We start from the raw sequence: 22,008 nt of genomic DNA, 5'->3' as shown, positions 1-22,008 counted from the left end.
CGAGCACCGTGCGCTAAGGCGGAGACTACTGTACTAAATGTGTCTAATACTAATACTACTGGCTGCTGCAGTTGAAATATAAAATAATCAAGGCCATCATTGACTGTAACCGCACATATAACAGTCGGGCACAGGTAACTTGGAATATGATAGAAAATTAACCCCGAAAATCGAAGAGATTACTTCCAGGTAGGGGAAGAAACCCTCTTGAATATAATGAAGTTACTTAAATTTCAGAAATGGACATGGTTATTTCCCTTGGTAAAAGTTGACTATTGTGAGAAAGTAAAGTTTGGTGAAAGTAACGAGATACGATGTTGAATAAATTAAATTAATATAATACACACAAGCAAACTGGATCATGTACATATATATATGTATTTGAACCAAGGTGGTCCATATGACAGGCTGGCAAGTTATCACCAAAAAGTGTGCAGCCATCAAATGTGCCTTGGGGAACTTCCACTGGTTATGTTCAGTGTAGGCTGAATTGACTGTCTTTGAATCAATCATAATTTATGTTGTGGAATGGCATTTTGTTTGGCCTTTCCATGAATTTGAGTTTTATCTGTGCTCATCTGTGATACTCCACACTGAATATCACAAATATATGACAGACTAATATCCCAAGAGCATATCACACACAAACAAATCAGAACCAGAGTCCAGTAAGATTAGAAAACATGTACAACGTATTCCACATTATTACAGTAATTCAAATTTCTTCACAAGAACAAGAACTTATGAAGTGGCCGAACCCAACCCAGTGAAATAAATTCCTCCAATTGGTGGACCAAGCAAAATAAATAACATTTAGCATGAATAAATGTTAGCCCCCCGCCCGCAAGAAAGAAACCGCGTACAGTCGGGCACAGATAACTCCAAATACGACGCGCATTGACAGTATATTGCTACCTCAGAACAAAGTTCTATCTGCTCAGCATCTAGTTTTGAGAAATTTGACGACAAAAGACTTTGGGTTTCACATCATGACAAGCTTTTCGAATGCATTTATTTGAATATCTTGTTAACGATACTGAATAATCTTACTATTTTGATAGAGCAGATAGATCATTTTCTTTCTAACAGCATGGCTGAAAATGTCAGATAAAACTTTATAATTCTAAAGTAGCAAAATGAGTTTGACACATCCATACTTCGGATTTACAGATAACGAAAAATTTTTAAAGAGAAATTAGTTGGGGAAAGGCAAATTGTACGACCTATCTGTGATTTTCGAATTCTCTGTGTTCGGGTTATCTGTGCTTGACTGTAATCTGATCTCCATAACTTGCATACCCAGATTCAACATTTCAATGACAAACATGTCTGCCTTTTGGGCATACTTAGCAAACAAACAGAATTTCCACGCAGCAACTTTGACGTAAAAAAACATTTTAATGGAACAAATGCAAAGATCATACATACATATGAAGTCATATTCTGTGTTTCCGTTTTTAAATTGTTCTGCAACAATGGTCGGGACATTCAGGGCAGAGATGAGTTTGTAATACTTTGACCAAGTGCTTTGCATGCAAATCATTTAATTTCTCCCTCAGCCTGCTGTTTTAGGAAACTACACTATCAAAAGTACAAGTCAATATTAAACTAAACCTCAGTAACTACCATTAAAAAGCCCTGTCACAAAAAGCCATTCACAACAGGTAACAGACGGAACAGCAACAGAAAACTATACACAAAGAGACAAAATATTCTCCTCTATACTTGAATAAAAGAAAATCTTAATTTCACTGTAAATAGAGCGATCACAACAAGAAAAATGACGATAGTGCCTCTGTTTTTTTTAACCATAGACCTCATCCGGCAGCATCTTCAGAACAGCAGAGTGAATGTACTCTGTAAGTTTTGCAAAACAACGATTTGTATGAATGAGTAATTATAGTTACATCAAACACAGCATATATATATGAACTTTTGTACAATGAGAGAACAAAATTCAAAGCACGGATTGTTTCATCTTCCTAATGCGGCCGGACAAGAAGGCATTTCAGGTCCCTTACAAATCAGCCCTGTGCAATACTGCAAAAGCCAGAGCCTCTTGGTACAACAAAACTTTGCCAACTTTGTCCGCAGAACGAGGCCCTCAGTTGGAGTGGGCGGAAGGAGAACGGGAGCGAGATTTTGGAGCAGGAGATCTGAGGAAAGACCGAAATTGTTTTCATTTCTTAGTCGCAATGTTTAAACAATTTTCACCCACACAATAAACCTTGGTCACAAACACCACTTGTTCAACAAAGACAAGCCTTATTAGTAAAAAAAAAAGTAAATAAAACTACACTCAAGACAAGTTGCAACAAGTTTGTTAATACAAGAGACAGTTTTCTTCCTGTGCATGTCATGACCACTTGTGCACATGCTGAATGCAATGTAATTAGAATCCGGGAATTACTCCCACTTAACACTTTCAACACTACAAACAACAATACTGCCTTTTTAGACAAAAAGTGCACTTGACAAAAAAGAACAACAATTTAAAATTTTTTAAAAACATAATGCAACGTTGATATCCCTTGAATCCTGGTCTCTTTCACTTTTCATTGTCAGGATCAGAAGCCTACCACAGAGCTAGCTATCTACTAATAAAAAGAAACTAACTTCAAGCTTCAGCCGCAAACCACAAAACCAACACATTTGAACTGCAAAAACAAGACAGAAAACTCATTTGCCTCTGTGAAATAGCCATTTATAAATGATACAGATTTTCAGAAACTGACATGTGTTTGAGAGACATGACAAACAAATTATAAAGTGTGGTTGTTTAAATATGCCGTGTTTAAATCCAAGAAATTAATGCACAAATACAATGCCCTTCTGTCAGTGCAGGATAGGAGCGAGTGTGAGAGTGCAGGAGCATTTCTGTATGTGACTGGGAGAATATTTGTAAACATTTATTTATACAACATAAAAAGGAGTTCCCATTCTTCAATGCAGAAGAACCAAAATATATGTCATGGAGAACCTATCTTGACTAAGTAAGATCTTGATTCTACATGCTTAGGTTATTTCAGATTTTTGTGAACATAAGAATTTTCAGACACACACTTGACCCTCTCAATACAGGAAAGATCAGAGTACCGTACAGGAACAGCAGACATATAACCAAACTTTGCGGAGAAAAAGAAAGTTAAACATTTAGGCAAAAAAATCCAAAGACACCAAAATAACACCTGCATCTGCTTTAAAAAAAATAAAATTTTAAAAGATATTTTTTTAAAGATCTGCATCGCCTCTTCTAATGATTGTTATAAGTCACAACCTCCAGCCATAAACATTGCAAAGGACCTCTCTTCACAGTACCAAAACCTTTTAATTCAATGACAATCTGGCTGGGCTGCACGAAAGAGTCAACACGACAGTAAGCAGGCAAGGTCTAAAGACACATTCGATTAAAAACAGAAACAGAAAACCCACTCCTCTGGCCAAAAACAAACAAAAGCCAAAAGTCCAGAACAAGAAGTAAAGTGACACTTTAACACCAATCTGTAAATACCTCATGCAATTTTGCAAAGTGGGACATGATCTAACTATCTAGAGAGATCTTTTCTTGGTTTTCAAAGACAATCACATACCACATTATGCTTCAATCTGCATGAATAAAAAGGATTTCCTAGTATCCCTACACAATTCATTTAATTCCTAAAAGCTTCCCATTAATTCCATTATAAAAGAAATATATTTTTCTATGAAATAAACAATTCCTTTCTGTTAAAGATTACACTACCAGCAGTACTCTGAATACATACTCGTTAAAATTTAGTGTCCATCATTTTTGTTTAATTTTCTGTTCCATGAAATCAACTATTGTACACCTGTTCATCCCCCCTCCCCTAAATTTTAAGGTCTGCTTGTACCTACAACAGTAGGGTCATTATCACAAGAGCTAAACAAAGGACTTGATCTGAATCCAGGAACCAGACAGTAACACCTTTGGTCCAGAATAAACATACAAAAGGCGAAGAGAATGAAGGGAGACAGTTGGCCCTCATTGCTTCCGCGACAGATATTTTACATACCTGGATCTTGATCGATCTGACCTTGGGCTCCTAAACCAAATAAAGGACAAGGAGAAGACAGTTTGGTTAATTAGGAAGCAGCAGGTTGAAAATGACGAGAATTTGTCAAGATGATTACGATGCAAGAAGCGGTAACAATAAAGTGGTTGCAGAAGGTCAAACATGTAACTATTTCAAGTCAGCATTGTCTTTTTTCAGTGTGCACTTTGTGAAGTACAGCCTCGAAGCAAAAATATCATGTCAGATAAAGGGACATAGCAGTCACAGTACATAAGCACTACTAAACTTCCCAAAACTTATTAGCTTACTAAGGATGATGGGAGAAAAAAAAATAACCACTAAAGATTATATCCCTTAACTCTTGTTCTGAACAATACAAAAGTATAGCAGGGATGCCACTGGAATTTTGTGTAAATAACTGAAAATATACCGTGTTTCACTTGCAAACAAAAATACAGTTAATAGACACAAATAAGGGGTTAAACAGGAAAGATATGCTGAAAAAAAAAATGTTTTCAAAACGGATTTCAGTGAAAATAACAACGACAGTACCCACGGTAACATTTGAAAAACACTACTGTTTCTAGTTCTGTTGATTATAAATTCCACATTCTTCGAGACTTACTACTTGGGAGGCCTTTATGACGTAGCACTTCAAACATAGGGAATTGAAGTGGAAGACTGGGTTCGATATCTGACCAAAGTCGGTAGAATACGAAACTCTATCCTTTGATAAAAGTTTCTTGCTACCTTTATATTTCCTACACTGAACTGAAACTGAAGGGTTTTACGGCATTTGCAACAAAAATAAGACATAAAAGTACCAAAGATAAGAGGTCTCACTAGAGAAAAACATCACAGGAATGGATGAAGAGAGATAAGGATAATGGACATTTTATAGGGATAGAAAGAAGGAGAAAACTACACCAGGGCACCCTTCAATCCCCTGCAAATTGGAACTTGACAATTGATCAAATCAATTATGTTCCCCATTTAGGCATGCAACTGAGAATAATGAGCTGAGTAATGCTGAAAGTCGTCATGGGATAAATTTGGTAGCAAGGGATTCATAATATACACTGGCACGGGTAGAGAGTCATCATATCCACGTTGCATAATATTTTTAGCAGCAGAGATTGCAAGACCAAACTTATGACTTACAAATCCCTCACATTGTGATGGTGTGGGTACAAAATAAACAAACATCAGATGAGCATCCAGTCAAGAAATCAAAAAGAATTAATATCCTCTTTACCTCAACAAATATACAATACTGAAAAAGCAACTTTATGTTAGACTGCTTCCTATCTAAATGTAAAAATACACACACAGAGGCCAGAGTTAGAAAGACAAAAACATAGAGATAGAGACCACACAAGAGACTGCTAGTTAGTAGGTTCAGTTCACTCAAAAATGAAAAACTGAGAACAATGAAAGTTTACACAGCAAGCGTCAAGTTAGCTAATGTTATTCGAATGAACTACTTGCAGAAAAATAAATTTCAAAAATAAGAAGCAAACCAAGAAACTGTAATACCCATTTATGTCAAACTTACCAATTTTAATCATCCCAGTCGATGATTTTTTCAAATGCGCTTCAACACCCCCATACAAACAAGACAACTAAACTCATAATATAATCAGATCTGTTACTGAGGACAGTGGACGTAAGAAGCACAGCAGTCTGACTTCTCAGGGTAGTACGGTAGTGAAAAACAGCTGACCTACCCGAATGCAGACACAAATACTTCTTTTTAAAATTTCCCCAAAAATTATCGAAATGCTCTTTGCAAAATGTAAACCCATGTAAAAAGATAAATATAAAACATTTCAAGCACAAGTCCTGAATTCACCCCGTTGCCTCGCGTTTGAGATTTTTATGTTTCAGGGAATCCTAAATATGCCATTTCAGGCTATTCAAGCCTAAATTTAATAAGAAAATAAAAGAGAAAAAACATACCTTCCATACATAATTTTCTGCTTGTGTTAATAAATAATCCATATATAAATCCAAGGCCATCGTTTCTCCCTTGTAACGGTACTGTACATTCATAATAGTAAATAACATTTAGATCTATAAAACTTGACAGTTAATGTTCAACTTTTTTCTGCTTGTGTTGGTTTGCACCATGTGTAGAATCCATATTATCCTAGTCCAAGTCTAAGCTGTTCTCCTTGTACTGTACACCCATAACAGCTAGATTTGACAGCTTATGTTCAACTTAAATCCACAACAATATTTACAAATAAACAAGTCTGATAAAAAAAAATCAAGCTCTCTTAAGTTTTCTTTTCTTGGCAGGCCCAAGATCTATTGAACCACATTTCTTCCTCTTGTTTACAGTGCTGGTGCTCTGCTTGTGCTTTTGAAGTGAAAGTAAAAGACACTGTCTACCCTTTCAAATAAAAGAGCACTTCCGGCACGGACTAGCTATTGTTGACTATTAGTAATTACTGTACATTTTTATTTCGCATTTTTAAAAATAATTTCTTAAAATTATTTTTTGAGCTTGAATTTTCACAGAAATTTTTCCATTTGCGGAGATCCGCAAATTTGCGGAAAACGGGAAGCACTGTCACATAAATATAACCCTGTAGAAAGCAACACATATTGCAGCACGGCAAGATGTCTTTAAAAATAAAATTCAGTCCCACTTTCTCATTTCTCAATGGAAGTTGATTTTTCAAAGTCACAGCCAAAACATTACCTGATTGCGCAGGGAGTACAAATGTTAAAACATACCAAGGTTAACAAAGCATTATCCCTGTTGCTACATATATTCATACTGTATAGTATTGCACTGTGCACTACACATGTCCTTATCAAAATAAAATATCATGATGCAGTGTACTTATAAGGGGACAAGTATCAGGCAAAGTTTACTCCCTTTTAAGCAATTCATTTTTAAAAGAAAACTGTTGAAAATAAAAATCTTGAACAAGTCACTGTTTGCATGTTCCCATCCAACTAATGTCAAAAGTCACGCTAAATCGTAAACAACATTGTATATATATTGTTTTTCCGGTGGCCATTGGGTTAATGAAGGTTAGATCAGCAGCCATCTAAGAGATTACCTAAGCACCAAGAAGTTAATGACACCAACAATGGAACAACTGTAAATGAACGCATCATCATCACCCATGGGGCAAAACAGACTAGAATTTAACTATCTCATGAAGGACTATAAATAAAACCTCCCGGGACAGAAAGTAACAGCATGCGTATTCATAAAAGTGTTAGAGGAGGCAAAGAAAAGCAAGCAGTTGAAGGAAATATTCGTTAAAAGAGCATTCGTCAAAACACAAAACAGCATATCACATCCAGACTTCATGCAATCTTGACAAGGGCTCTTCAACGCAGTGGGCCTGACGCATTTCGAGAGATCGTGTCTTTTAAAAAATTAAACAAATGCTTATTGGGAATCAGTGCAACAGCTAAATTTTGCCTAAAAAGAGATCATTAGTCCACAAATGGAATTAAGGCTCTGAAGTCACTGCTTGAAATCAGACGGATATTCATGATAGACATTTGAAGAACCCTGATCTGGTCGACATCATAAGCATCATTTAAACCCTACCCACCTGCTGCGAGTACGGCTCTGGCGACCTCTGCTCCTGCTCCTGCTGCGGGAATAACTCCGAGAGTAGGACCTGAAAAAAGTTGTTCAAGAGGAAGTTCAGTGCCTGCTCGATGACTGCATTAAAAAAAAATTAGAGCATACTATTCTTCTCAAACGAGCTTACACTGCCTTGCTCTAAGGAACTCCAGACACTAGGTACCTGCTCTTCATCCAGAATGAGAAGTGCACATCAACAACTTATCTACAAGCAAGAGAAAAGACAAGCGATCAAAGATAAGAGCGCTGGACGGGGACACAGACGTTTTACAGCTCTCCCCTTCATCATTATACTTAGGAACTTAAAGGCTCACACCTCATTTCTGGTGTTTTACAATTTTATCACAGCAATTATTCTGCAAGGACAATCAGGTACACCTGAAAATCAGCCCATATAAACATGAGTTAAGCTTTCTGCAAAGGACAATTGCACAATTAGCATTTCAGTTCTATCTTTGAAAGCTATGCAACCCTGTGAATATAAGTTAACAGTCAAGCCAGGTACTTTATATTGCCATCTGAAAGAAAAATCAGTTTAAAATGTAAATAAATACAGCTATAAGTATCAGTTCTGATAAATCAATTTTTCCATAATAAATGTGAAAGTGCACTCTACATCTTAGATCTTTATATCTGGTTGAGCAAAACAATAAATCTACATAAATGTTTTAAAATGACAGTAATATTGACAGCAAACATAACAGAATGCCTTTTAAAAATAGGTGTAAAGTATCTTAAAAACTGACATCAAATCTTAATTTGAAAGCAAAAAAATTATACCTATTTAGAAGCATTACAAATCTCTAGGTAACTTAAATCTACAGTAGTACAGCAGATCTAACAAACAAAAATCAAGATTTAACTGAAATCATAATGACATATTAAACATAATGCCTAATTAGACAAAACAGAAGTCCTCCATCACCATTACCGTGCCTTTTTCTCTTTCCCTCTTACTCAAAGGTAGTGATGCGAAGAACTCATTTCTGAGAGAAGATTCGTTCACAAGGTAGATTTTATCTTTCTTAGCAGGGCCAGGCCGATCACGCAATCTTACAGCAAGATGGGGGTGCGCTCAGAGGGCTGGGCTCTAAGATCACGCCATTTTCATGTGCCTGATCTTAGACCATCAGTACCGCCGAAATGTTGTCTGGCAAACGCTGCTGAGTTGGCAGATCGAGCCGACTTTTTCGTTCAAACTCTGCGCGGCATGTTGCCAGGAACATTTTTAGTTGGGAGATCTAAGCATGGTTGGTGTTGGTGGTTGAAGTAGTAGATGGAGTAGTGATGGCTGGGTTATTTCTTAGTGACGGTTGCTGCTCTTAACTGGGATGATATGCTGATCTTAGCTTTATTCTGCAAAGCATTGTACATAGAATGAGTACACGATGGAACAATCATCATTATGAATGAACATTTAGAGAATAGATTGATGATTTCAAATTATGCATTTCTATAGTTCAGAAATAAAATGCATGTAAAAGGACAGGTTTCTAAAGAGAAAGAACCTTTTCAAATGGGTAACAAAACTCCAGTTGCACAGATGTATCTCTATGAAAAAGAACTTTATAGTTAACACAGTGTAAGAAAATTAATGGTATGTGCATGTGAACAGAATTCCTTCAGAGAGGAATGGAAAAAAAATTGTGTAAAATTACAACCTTTTGAACAGAAAGCCATTTTACAACATCCTTGAAAGATGATAACTTTACAGACACTGAAGAGTTGGAACATACCTCTTCCGACTTCCACTTCCACTTCCACCACCACCACCTCCTCCTTTTCGACTTCTGGAGCAATCATATGCATAATGGCCTCGTTCACCACACTCGTAACATCTGTCGTCAGGGTGGAATGCACGACGTGAGCGAGGGGGGCCACGCCCTCCACGAAGCCATGGTTTTGGCCTCACTTTGCCTGTGGACAATTCTACACGGCAGCGACTCCCACAAATATTTCTGGAAGAAAAGTAATGTAAAACAATATCTTTTATTGCTAAAGTGATAATGGTTAGCAACAGCTTGCCTCAATGAAACCATCTTTAACAGAAGGGCTTCACAAATTTTCTATAATATATGACATGCTAGACAATACAGACCACTTGCTTCTACATTTTGTATTTTTTCAAATGAGATAATAAATCCTAGCAGGTACTTATCACTTTGAAATCATAAAGTAGGTAGCGTAAACACGGCCTTGCGGGCACTCACGGCCTTCTGACCGCGTGGTATCGGTGAAATCGCAGTTATTCCGATCGCTGTTTCCTTGCTCTTTCGCTATAAAACACCAAATGCCGTACACCTTGTAAAAGTTCAGCTTTTCCTCGTTACAATGGTGTAAGTTGTTTATATGTCCGATTACTAGGAGCTGGAGAATCGCCGACGAAAGCGAAGCCCCTCGCAGTCAGCATGCGTGGTCGGCCGGTTCAAAAATTGACACGCGTGCATTCAAATGCTTCGCGGAACGAGCGATGATTAAATACCGTCTTTTCATTGGCGGAGAACTGTAGACCTCTAAACGGGCTTTCCAGTGGTATATGTTTGGCCTTTGGCGTTTAAATAGAAAGCTTTTAAAAATGCTGTCAAAATAAATAAAGATCACTTTTTACACAAAATATGTAAAATAACGGCTTAAAAAAGATATTAACTGATTCCGTCCATGATTTTTTCCGGCTCTGGACAGAATTATTTTTCCCTGTTCAGTTTTAGACCTGGGGCGCATCTATTTAATGAATGCATTACTGTGAAGCTCTAAGTTACTCTAATATGTATTGTCATATACCAAACTGATGGGAATAAATAGAAGAATCTGTTTCTATAAATAACAATGACCTCTAATCTGTTTGTATTGCATTTTCCTTCTGACAGAAACGAATGAGAAAAAAAAATTGCGCAACAGCTCTTCGAAAATTTCGACTTACCGCATTTTCTCAGCTCTACAAGTCCTTATAATCCATAGGAATCAACACAACATTGTAGCGATATCACCCTAGCACACATTTATGCAAGAATTTCACAAATTTAGTTGAATATCTTTCTTTGAAGAGCCTTTCTATTATACTAGGCTCTGTGTTGTTTACCCTTAGATCTAGCCTACATCGCAACAAGAAAACAACGATTTTTGCAAGAATTTAGCGGAGTTCCGATCGATATTGGCGCTCAGAGATTGAGGTCAGGTTTGTTTACAAGTTCTACTTCCTTTAGACAAATTAAAAAGTAGGAACTATGTTAAAAAGTGCACCTTTGTTTCCGATTTCGTTGAGCCGCTCACAACGGCCGAATGGAGGCAGCGGAAAAACTCAGAGCCGCTGTCAGCGGCCGAATGGACGGAATCAGTTAATGAAAAGGTCAGTTTATTTTCTATTAGAATAAAGTAATCAGCTTGGAATTATTTAACATCAATCCTTCCGCGAGACTCGAAAAGCATGTGACCCCGCACGCGGGGTACACTACAGTATAAGCCGACTCGCTCGCCGCGGGAGCCGGTGCGGATTCGGCCGGGTCAACGCTCGGTGTTTTTGTCGAAATAACTTCAGATCATCGTGTTTGAAGTGATAAAATACTGATTTGTACTATCTCAGTCTTGAAAAAAATTTGGCTCCATATATTTGTCATAGTGATTGTACTCTGTTAATGTGGAGATGTTTAGTGCACTTGGTACTCTTTTATTGTCTTTCAAACATGGGGTTGCAGCCAGTGACTGACTTTAACAAATTTGATCAAATTTTAAACAACTACCATTTTCTTTAAAATTGACTTAGAGGTTAAGTTAAAGAATGGTACCAAAATGCTCAGTGGATATAGGCCTTTCAAATGGAACAGATAAATTTGGCATACAGCTACTTTGAAAATTTAGTTTCTGATACCTACATAAAGTAAGGCTTATAATCTTTAAAATTGTAATAAAATCTTTCACTTTTAGATACACACTATAGGCAGTTTAGTGAAATTTTTTAATTTGTCTGATATGCTTTGAAATACTTTCATTTGAAAGCTCTTGCCTTCATGATCATAAAACCGTTTAAATTTTATTGATATCTTAATTAGTTAAAAAGTTGTGGCGATTTTTCATGCCTAAAATCGGGTCAATTTCAGGCCACTTTTAACACCGAGTTTTTGTGACACAAAAAATGCAACTTTACAACACTAATGACTATTACTCAACAAAAATTGCATATTTTTTAAAGTGTTGTACATCAATTTGTTGGGAATTTTATGTAGAATGCACAAAACTACAAAACACCTCTTGCAAAGTCAACGCAATATTTTTTGGGGACTTATAGAGGTTCAGGGTGATAAAAAATCACCTGCAAGGATAACCCGAAATGGACAAAATGGGCTATATCTTTCCTGCTAATGGTCATATTTAGACAAATCATATATCATTCTCTTTGTCTTTATTCGCTGTTCATAATTATTAAAGAGTTAAGCCAATTAAGTAATAATTTCCAATTTTATGGTCATTCTTAAGATTCCAAAACGTGTTTTTCTAATCGTAAAACGGATTCCTGATCCGTTAAAAAATTTTAAAAACTCTTAATGACTGCCATAAGACAGCTCCCTATCCTTCTTTTTCAAAGTATTGCAAAATATATTTGTTTGAAGCTATATTTATGCTTTCAAGAGCATAAAAGAGCTTATAAAGTCAAGAAAAATGCTCTTTAGAGATCTAGTTGTAGACCCACTGGAACATTTAATAAACTGTGGAAAGATGACCAGAAAATAAAATCAGGGGCCTATGATCTTCACACAAGTTGCACGTACAATTTTTTGGACAAATATTTTTAGTCTACCTCATTCTATAGTTGCACGTACAATTTTTTGGACAAATATTTTTATAGTCTACCTCATTCTATTATTTTTTCACACATTTTTCTTCACTCTTCATGACAATTGCCTATTGTTTTGAGTTATTATCAACTAACATGAGCAATTTTCATTGATGAGCACAATTTTTTTTAAAATATGGAGTCAAAGACTCACTGGCCATGTATTATTTATAGCAAAGAAAATGGCACAATTTGATTATTATGTAAAAAGTAATAATATCCAGAAAATAATAACATAAAATTATTAGGTACTGAAAGTGAAAGACTGAGCAGAGGCTTGGATCTCTGGTAACATTGTTCTCTACTACTATCTCGTATGTTTGCGCAAAAAACTGATTTGAGAGAAAGGTTGTCTAATAAAAGTAAAGGTGATTGTTATGATGAGATTTATTATAAACTCTGGAAAATTTGGCTAAATGCTGAAGCTAAAATCAATAAGAACTGTGCAATTCAAGTTTTATTTCGATTCCAAAGCCCAAAGGCATAAAAATAGTTACATCTAGCAGATGCTGGCTTTCTAAATGCTGCTGGCCTACTACTGCTGAATTCTAGACAGGGAATCTAGATTTAACTATCATCTGCACTATTCAAGAGCCACACATGGTAAAATAAAAACAAAACTGTGAATTCTTTTGTCAGTCCGTTCATAATATCATAGCCGCACATATTATTATCCGGAGAAACAAGAAAAGCGCGAATAAATGCGATGCCGGCGCAATACGTTGTCAGTGTGCAGGGGAGAGCAGGGGCGCCGGGTCGCTGACCAGCCAATTAGGCGGTTCGCCCTTTTGCATGCATTTTTATTACGGGAAGCCGAAGTTCAACCTAAACAACTCGGGTGTCAAAAGAAAATAGAATGGATAATCTAAAACTTCAGAATGATTCATAAATATACAGCCAGTAGTTTTCATTTCATCGCGTCGTAAAAATTGCCTTGTTTTCAGAAGCAAATATTTCCAGTTCTATTGAATCCATTTTCACGTGAAGACCGGCATTTTGAAGAGCTTTCTTTTCCGTTTAAAAAGAAGTATCGAATGTGGTTGTGCGATTCACAAAACGAAACAAAACTGTGAGTAGTTTAGACCCACCATAACGCGAGGCTTCACGGCCGGTCACAAAAACTATGGGGCATATGGCGGCCGAATCGCCCTGCCACGAGCGCGTTCACTAAACTGCCTATTATTAACAGCTGATATGCTGCCCAACCCTGGACAATCTATCAATCTATGGACACAACTTGCCATCAACATCCTACATCACAGGAAAGACTGTGCCCATAGGCAGATCAACCACAGAAGAATGGTAAATGTTATGTCATTGCTATGAATCGCAAGGCATTAGCTCAGACTATTGCCGAATCTGGAAAGAAAAGAAAGTAACCAGAATACTTACGTCCCATCTAGTTCTTTTACAGCATCTTCTGCATCTCTGTAATCTTCAAACTCCACAAATGCAAATCCAGGTGGATTCCTTGCCACCCAGACATTTCTCAGACGACCGTAGTAGCTGAAAGCTCGTTCTAACTCTTTCTCCGAGGCATCTTTCGGCAAGTCCCCAATATATATTTTGCTATCATTTGGGGTACCACGGAATCGTGACATTCTGTGAGATCTGAGAACAAAACAAAATCATATTTTAAAGGAGGTACAAAAAAAGACAACAAAAGGTTTGCTTTTTAAACAGAGCATCCAAACATAGAAATGAATGGTGAACTATGATCTGGCACTTTATGATCATGATTAACCCCATGCCTTAAGCACACACACACCCCCCCCCTCCCACTAAGCAGTTCCCGATCTCAAGACAGCCTGAAGATGATCTCCAGATGGTCCCATGATTTGATCCGTGAGCGATCTCATTTGTGCCCACACACTATCAAAATGACTCCCACCCAAAGTGAAGTTGCAGCAGCCTGTATAGTTCTGAGTATTTCTCTAAAGAAAAAAAGGCGAAAAAAAATCACAATGGTGCAAAAAATGGCTTCTTCGGCGGGAGGAATTCACTCACACAAACCTTTTAAAGGAACTGATATTGTACTCTGTGGATTAAAAAAATTATTACGTGTATGGATGAGGGCTCATATCCTGGGTCTTTGAGGAACAAAAGCTCTTCATAATACCATAGTCTTAGTGTGTAAAAATGTTTTTTGAGATCCAGCACCAGAAAATTTTCTGCGTTCAACTTTATTATACTCCTTTCTGAGCGCCCATCAGGAAGCTTAGTGCAGCCAAAGATCATCTTTGCCGGGAAGCGCTTCAACTCCTGGCCGTTGGCTTTTCTGAAGCATCATTTGAGTGGTCGCACAACGGTTGGATGGACTCAGAGCTCTTCCAATCCTGGCTAGAGAATATTATTATTCAGTACCTGAATGAGAAGGAGATCAAAAGGCCTGTCATCCTCTTTGTAGATGGTCACAAGACGCATCTTACTATGGGAGCCTCCAATATCTGCAAAGAAAATGGAGTAATACTCTATTTCCTGTTGGAAAATGCATCGCATTTAATGCAGCCCTGTGACCTGCGTTTGCAATCCAGCGTGAAAACATCATGGAAGCAAGCAGTTCGGCAGTTTCACAGCAGAAACCCTGGCGACGTTGTGATGAAGTACACCTCCGCGCAAGTTTTTCGGCCTGCCTGGACACAATCAGCTAGTCCAGAACTTGCCATCAACCCTTCCAAGGTCGTGGACAGTATCAAGCTGAAGTCGAGCCAGCTTTTCAGGTCACAACAGACCCCACCTTCTCAACCACTTTCCTCATCGTTCTCCTCATCATCAGAAATGTGTCCAGCATTATCATCCACTTCGTCAAGATTAGAACACGTTGTCCATCTTGGTAGCTGCGAACCTTGCAATAGTGGGTCCCACCAGAAAATCGTGTTGTTGTGGTGCTCTCTTTTCGCTCTTATCCTCTGGCCCATCTTAGTCCTCACCAAGCACTACAACCTTGCCACCCCATCACTCAGCCTTGCCACATCTTCCCTCACCAACCACCTCGCCCTGCAGCCTCTTACCTCAGCCGTGCCGCCTCTCACCTCAGCCCTGCCACCTCAGCCCTGCCGCCTCTCACCTCAGCCCTGCCATCTCTCACCTCAGCCCTGCCGCCTCTCACCTCAGCCGTGCCACCTCTTGAATCCTCAGCATCAACCTCAAGCATTGCAAGTTTTAGCAAAATCCCATATGAGCCATTGCCAAAACGTGGGGAAAAACACACACATTTCACATTAGTGTGCATAAAATGTGATGCATTAGTATTTATTCCTCCAAAACTTATACACATGTCAAATATAGGATGTAGAACCTGCATTAGCAGTTTCAGACCCCATGTCAGCTTTACAATCTTGAGTTTGTAAATTTTGTGTCCAAAATGTTCGTTTTTTTGTGATTCTTAGAGTGTCATTTTGAGCACACCAATGCAAACTTCCAAGAATGTCCAAATTTAGTATTTTTGGGTGGGTTTTTTTAACGTGTGCTTTGATCCTATGCTATTTGTCATCGAGAAAGGTTATCTTGCTCAAGAAATCGGTTTATTTGTTTGCAAATAAACTAACAATTCGGATCACTTGTGCGTCAGTCGTGTCGTCACGGACTAGGTGTTTCAGAAAACACAATTATTTTTCAGTAGAATCACTGTAGCTGGTTAAATCTTTTTGCTTTTCGTCATTTATTCAATACTTCAAAAGCCGCGATGCGCAAAAGGAACATCGGGTTTCAAGATCTACGATTTCGGTCGGCTGTTTAACATTAACCTTGATTGTCGTCAACTTGCGACGTGTAGGAAGTCCGAATTTCGCCCACTTTTGTTTTGAACGGGTCATCAAAAGTGCCCGGATATAATTGTTTTCTTGAGTGACATCCTCTTACCCGCTTCCCCAGAACAACGGAAGCAACAGGGGAAACAGAAAAACGAAAGTAGTCATTGCCTTCAGCGTCCGGTGACGCACAAGAATCTTGCGTTGAATGTGACGTACTGGACTGTTTTGCGTGTTTTTAGGCTACTCTGTTGAATATTTTTGTGAAATTGCCGTGTTTACACTGGATTCCTGGAACAAGAGTGTGATGTGTGAACGAACTTCGCGAGATGGATCATTTCTGCTGTTATAGATTTAGCTTTTGTGCTTAGTGATGACGTTTGGGGTGTCGTCATGCAGCCGTACAAGACTGACTGACGTACTAGAAATTATATTGTCCTAAGAGCAAACATTTTTTAAATCATGTGTGCTCTCTTTACTCAAACAAATTTAACAAACATGTCCTTGTTTATCTGTCTAACTCAAAAATACACATTTGTGCTTTGTTGGTATGATATGCCTTTTTCCAATACATTGTGTCATCATTGTTCTGTACAAGTAATATTTGTCATCATTGCTAATATCAGTAAGTTTTCAACATATATTTCATACATGCAAGATTCATTTAGAAGCAAAATACACATTTATTGATCTATGTATCTCTTAGTGCAAATTTGTTCTTTGTAGGCATGATTTTACCTTTTCCCAGTATATTTTGTCATCACTGTTATGTACGAGTACTGTTTGTCATAATTAGCAACATAACTGTGATCGTCCACTGTCTTTGATATGACCTGATATTTGTTTCAAAGCAAAAGAAACCTCTCCTGGCTTTTTTTTTTTATTCTAAAAGTGGGCATTTCTCTCTGGAGGCATGACTTTGTCTTTTCCTGTACATTGTGTCATCATTGTTATGTACAAGTCATGTTTGTCATCACTGTAATGTGTACAAGTCAGCTCCATTGATTTTGTGCTTTTGCCTCATATTAGTTTAAAAATTGTTTTACACATGTGTTTTTCTGGTACTGAGGCTTTGATAACTGTATTTGTACAGCCTTTCACTATTGTGATATGTTGTCAATGATAATGTCCAATGTGTATCCTTTCCTGTACATAACAATGATGACATGTTCTGTGCACTGCGTCATTGTTACAAAGCTTGTCATTCATATTACCATTATAATGAATGGACTTCATAGTGTACAAAGTCTTTGTTTATTAAACAAATGGCATTTAAAGTTTAATTTGCCTGGCTGCTTATCTGTTTTTGTCATCACTGTTACATACAAGAAATACAGTAGTTGCCAAACCAATAGACCCATATCTCCAAAACCCTACATCTCCTTGCTCTGATACTCTAGGAATATGAGCACTAAATGTCAACCTGTGACTGACAGAAAAGACAGTCAAATTGGTAAGAAAAATTTTTTTGCACCACTGAGTCTCAAGAGAGTCTCACGTTTTGGCAATTGCTCATATATCTCCATGCTGCGCCACCCAAAACACAAGGCAAGCAAAAACAATGGAGAAGTTGCCCAAAGCAGAGTGTACAACAAGCCTAGTATCTATCTAGGGCTGGATTGTACTTTACCAGACCACCAATCTCGGCCCGTGATTACTACGCATCCTTAGCGTAACTACACACTCATAGTTCTCTACGTGCGGACAAAAGGTATTTCCGCGGGTGACTTCGCGCACGCACAGCGCAAGCCAGCGGCGACTGGCGAGGCGAGGTGAGCGAGAGGTTTTGGTTGAGGGTGGGCAGGGGATTTAACTTTGGTGGACCACCGTGTTCATACCAACAGTGGGGAGGGGGGTGGGGTTCAGGGGGGCTTCCCCCCCTGGAAATATTAAAGAAAACACACAAATGCCAAACAATAACATGAGCGGACAGTCGTGTTTACATCAGTGTAGCAACAGTGGAAGGGGGGTTCAGGGGGGCTAGCCCCCCTGGCAACAATAATTCAAACACACACACACACACCAACAATCGGAGCGATTATTCTCACCCGGGGTGAGGATAAACTGGATATCATTCTCATCCGAGGTGAGAATAAAATTGATACTATTCTCACCCTGGGTGAGAATAACGACAGCCTACTATTCTCACCCAGTTTTTTCGTTTCGGGCATCATAGGACCCCTGTGACTGAGCGCTCCAGGCGACAAAACTCACCTCCCTCTTTCAATCCGCAGAGCGCGCGAGGCGACAAAAATCGCCAACGGGCGGGCCAGCTCTCGAGCACGGGTGTGATGTCAAACAAGATGGGCGCCGTACCTAAAAATAGTTTGCATCTTTCTATGTTTAATCGCATGTTAGACATAGCTGCGACTCAGGAATTTTAAATAAGGAGGAAATTCACGCGAAGGTGAACGCGTGCTCTCCGAAACCAGTGAGATCCAGAGGCAATATATACTTGAAAATCTAGCCAACGGTTTTGGAAGGGAAAACTGTCATATTGTTGACCATAGGCAACGGAATTAAAATGTATTTGAAAAAAACCCCAACAACAACAACAACAAAAAACCACAAAGGCACTAAGTTGACTAACAAGCATTTCAGTAAGTTTGACACAGTTTGGACTTGGTGACTAAAAATCCAGAGTTTTTTGCCAGCTGGTGTCTCATAAAAAGATTTCTTTCACTTCAAACTTGTACATGATATATGTAGAGCAGTATCGGATCAAGGAGGCAGGCACTCCTGTACAATTGCAGTCCTGTTTGCACTTCGTGCCCCTGTAGTGTGTTTCTTATTTAGAGATCTAAACTGAATTATAATTATAGCCTAGGGGCCTAGGCTATCTAAATCTAGAATCTAGATATATATCTAAGGTGGTGTCAATTGCCACCGAGTGACGCAGTGGCAATTGACAAAAATTGACTTTTTGTCAATTGCCACTGAGTAAATTGGAGCTCTTTTGCGTAGGTGGGTAGATCTAGCTTTTATTGTGCTCGAGTGCTCGATGTTGTGCGTTCGCTTCTCTGTCCCTCTGTGTGTGTGTTTGTGTGCGTGTGTGTGTGTGTGTCTTTTCCTGACCCCCGTCCCCTGATTTATGTTCCCCGAAAAACGTGAATTTCTGCTTGAGAGTTTGTGTGCGTTTGTGACCTTCTACTTCTAGAATTGCCTGTGTTGGTTCTACACCAAAGTGTAGGCTAAGGCTACCCTAGATCTAGGCCTACGTCTCATTGAAAACACGCCAAGTTGGTACCGTTGCTCTAGACTAGATGCTTGTCCTATGAAATTAGTTGAGAACATTAAATTGACCCATTAGACACACAATGTATAAAGCTAAAGATAGTGTTGTTTTCAGACTTGACATCGCTTCACTCGATGGCAATTGACAAAACGAAGTGACTATTCGGACTCGAGTCAGAATATGAAAAAATGTTATTCGGACTCTGATTCTTGTCCAGCATGACATCACTTCCGACTTCCGAATTCCTGAGACTCGTGACTCCGGCTTCCTGTTCTGCCTCACTCGTGACTCGCCTCAGGCTGGGTAGAGACCGGGATCACTTCGGGCAAACAGGCGTTTTGTGCAGGAGCCGAGTTTTTATCTTATGATGAATTTGAGGCCGGCCTGAGAAGATATAGCGTTTCTAATAAATGTTTATTTGTCAAGAGGTCATCAGAAGCAATTAAAGATGGCTCGTTAGCGTGTGTCGGGGTCGGATGGGCGGCCTGCACACGTGTGGCTGTGTGCGTGTCGGGGCACTATCGGTCCGGGCGTTGAACGGTTGAACGTCACATACGCGTCAGTCTTTTTTCCCTCGGCAACTGATCATTATTACAATAATAAGCTAGTCTTTACGTAGATCTACGTAATGAATTGTGCGCTGGTCTATGAAATCAAAAGTTGCCGTAGTGTATGCTCAGCTCTACACAGCAACACAACTTTTTCTCGGTAAACAATCGAGATGACACAAGCTTGTTGTATTTGAACGAATCGGTCTTTTTTTTTTACACAGCTCATAATATGCAGGTGCCAGGAGATCTGCTTATGTTATCTTCAATTTTACCTTTTCTTACAACAAAGAAAGTGGGAAACATGGGGGGGTGGGGGGGTATCAATGAGGCGGCGGGCATCGGATCGGCAGACAAGGAGTAGGGGAAACTAAAAAATGGCGGAAAATTGGAAGCACTGAACTGACTGAACATTAGATCTCTATATAGTATAGAACGAAGACACTTCCTTTTCTCCGGACCCGTGTCCGAATAATGACGGCCTTGACAAAAAGTCAATTTTTGTCAATTGTCACTCGGTGGCAATTGACGCTACCTAGATCTAGATTTATATCTAAATATGTATATCTATTATATATCTAGAGATAGATTATCTAGATCTAGATCTAGATCTAGAATCTAGATCTAGACTCACTTCCACAGCCACAATAGCCATCATGTAAACAAACCGGACCGCATTTGTACAGGAGAGCCGCGGGCCACGATTTCTTTCGCACCAAACGCAAAGTGCAGCAAGCGGCTTGTTCAATTTTCTAATGAACTTTTCAAGTCGAACACCGGCTGCTTCTTTCTCATTCCAGCTCCTTTTAATTTTGCATTCTGCATCAATTTTTCTCGAATTTCCGCCGTTTTCAATGACAACTCGGCGCCAACGTCCCGATGCCCGATCGACACTGCTGCTCCACAACAATAAACAATGTGAAACTAGATTCTAGATTTAGATCTAGCGCTGGGCCTAGAAGAACGGAAGTAGAAAGCTACGGGCAGACATGCGCAGGCCGCGTTTTCGTCTCTCTCCCGGTTCGGTGTTTTCCTCGGGGGGGAAATTTGCGACCAAGAGCAGTCCAACGGAGGAAGGAGGAATAAGCGGGAAAAGCTAGATCTAGATGAAGCGGAGTTTCCGCTATTTAGCGGGAAAGTGGCAGCTATGGTTAGAAAACTGAGACTGAGTAGGGAGAGTGAGTAGAAGCTCGGAAAGGAAGAATAGTGGGCCACTAGGCACCAGGGGCGCCATAGGGAAAGTAGATCTAGTTTCGACCAGTGGTCCGCCGGTAAAGTACAATCTTACCCTATCTAGATTCTAGCAATTAGATCTAGATTCTAGTCTAGATCTAGAATCTACCGTGGAAGACAACAAATTGATATTGAAAACACATAGTGTCAGAGGAGTGCCTCAAACTCAAAGTTATCGATAAAAGGTAGAATCTAATGTCCTTGTCTTCCTGTCACATGTGATAAGTAAAACGGCAATCCATTATTTCGAAGCACCAAAATATGACACTGAAGGTAGTTTGGCAAACTTACATTTATCAATAGAAGCACAAAACAGGCATGCGACTGTGTCTATTTGAAGAATAAACACGGAGCTCAAACAACCAAATATGGCGGCCAAGCAAAAGAGTCAATCAAAAGAGGAAGTTTAGAAAAAGGAATTGCCATCGACCTTATATTAGGTCTATGTGCCTAGATATAAATATAAAGGGAGAAAACTTGCAGCTTTTGTGTGTAAACCGGAAGTAGAGGAAGGTCGATGCAATAGGGTTTCTTCATCTTAGTGCTATCACTTTAATCACACAGAAAAACGAGAAAAATACTGGTTAGGCTATAATACATGTTTGCTCAATGTTTGAGTCTATTGAGTCACAAATATTGTATGGGATCAGGTGAAAGTATGCCTGTAATAATATGTTTTTCGCTTTTTTTTTTTTTGGCTAAGTGTTTTACGGCGCTCGGAACTTCATAAGGCCATGAGCGCGTGGGACACATTGAACATTTTCA

General features: G+C 38.9%; 1 protein-coding gene across 2 annotated transcripts; it reads right to left on the bottom strand.

Annotated features, from left to right (window-relative positions):
- Positions 1 to 1,378: 1,378 nt before the first annotated feature.
- LOC101847024 (serine/arginine-rich splicing factor 7) lies at positions 1,379 to 21,657 on the bottom strand. Of its 2 annotated transcripts, XM_005093554.3 has the most exons (6): positions 21,535 to 21,657; positions 13,871 to 14,089; positions 9,387 to 9,608; positions 7,616 to 7,684; positions 4,035 to 4,064; positions 1,379 to 2,156 (listed from the first exon to the last, which is right to left on the bottom strand). In XM_005093554.3, the coding sequence occupies exons 2-6, from the start codon at positions 14,077 to 14,079 to the stop codon at positions 2,105 to 2,107; spliced, it is 582 nt and encodes a 193-aa protein (XP_005093611.1). In that variant the 5' UTR covers positions 14,080 to 14,089; positions 21,535 to 21,657; the 3' UTR covers positions 1,379 to 2,104. The 2 variants fall into 2 exon arrangements, with proteins under 2 accessions (XP_005093611.1, XP_005093612.1); XM_005093555.3 differs by lacking the exon at positions 4,035 to 4,064 and having other exon boundaries at positions 21,535 to 21,656.
- Between the last annotated feature and the right edge of the window lie 351 nt (positions 21,658 to 22,008).

This window comes from Aplysia californica, unplaced genomic scaffold, assembly GCF_000002075.1.
Source record: "Aplysia californica isolate F4 #8 unplaced genomic scaffold, AplCal3.0 scaffold00066, whole genome shotgun sequence".
Classification (NCBI taxonomy): domain Eukaryota; kingdom Metazoa; phylum Mollusca; class Gastropoda; order Aplysiida; family Aplysiidae; genus Aplysia; species Aplysia californica.
Note: the sequence above shows the minus strand (reverse complement) of the source record. Positions and strands in the feature narration are given on the sequence as shown.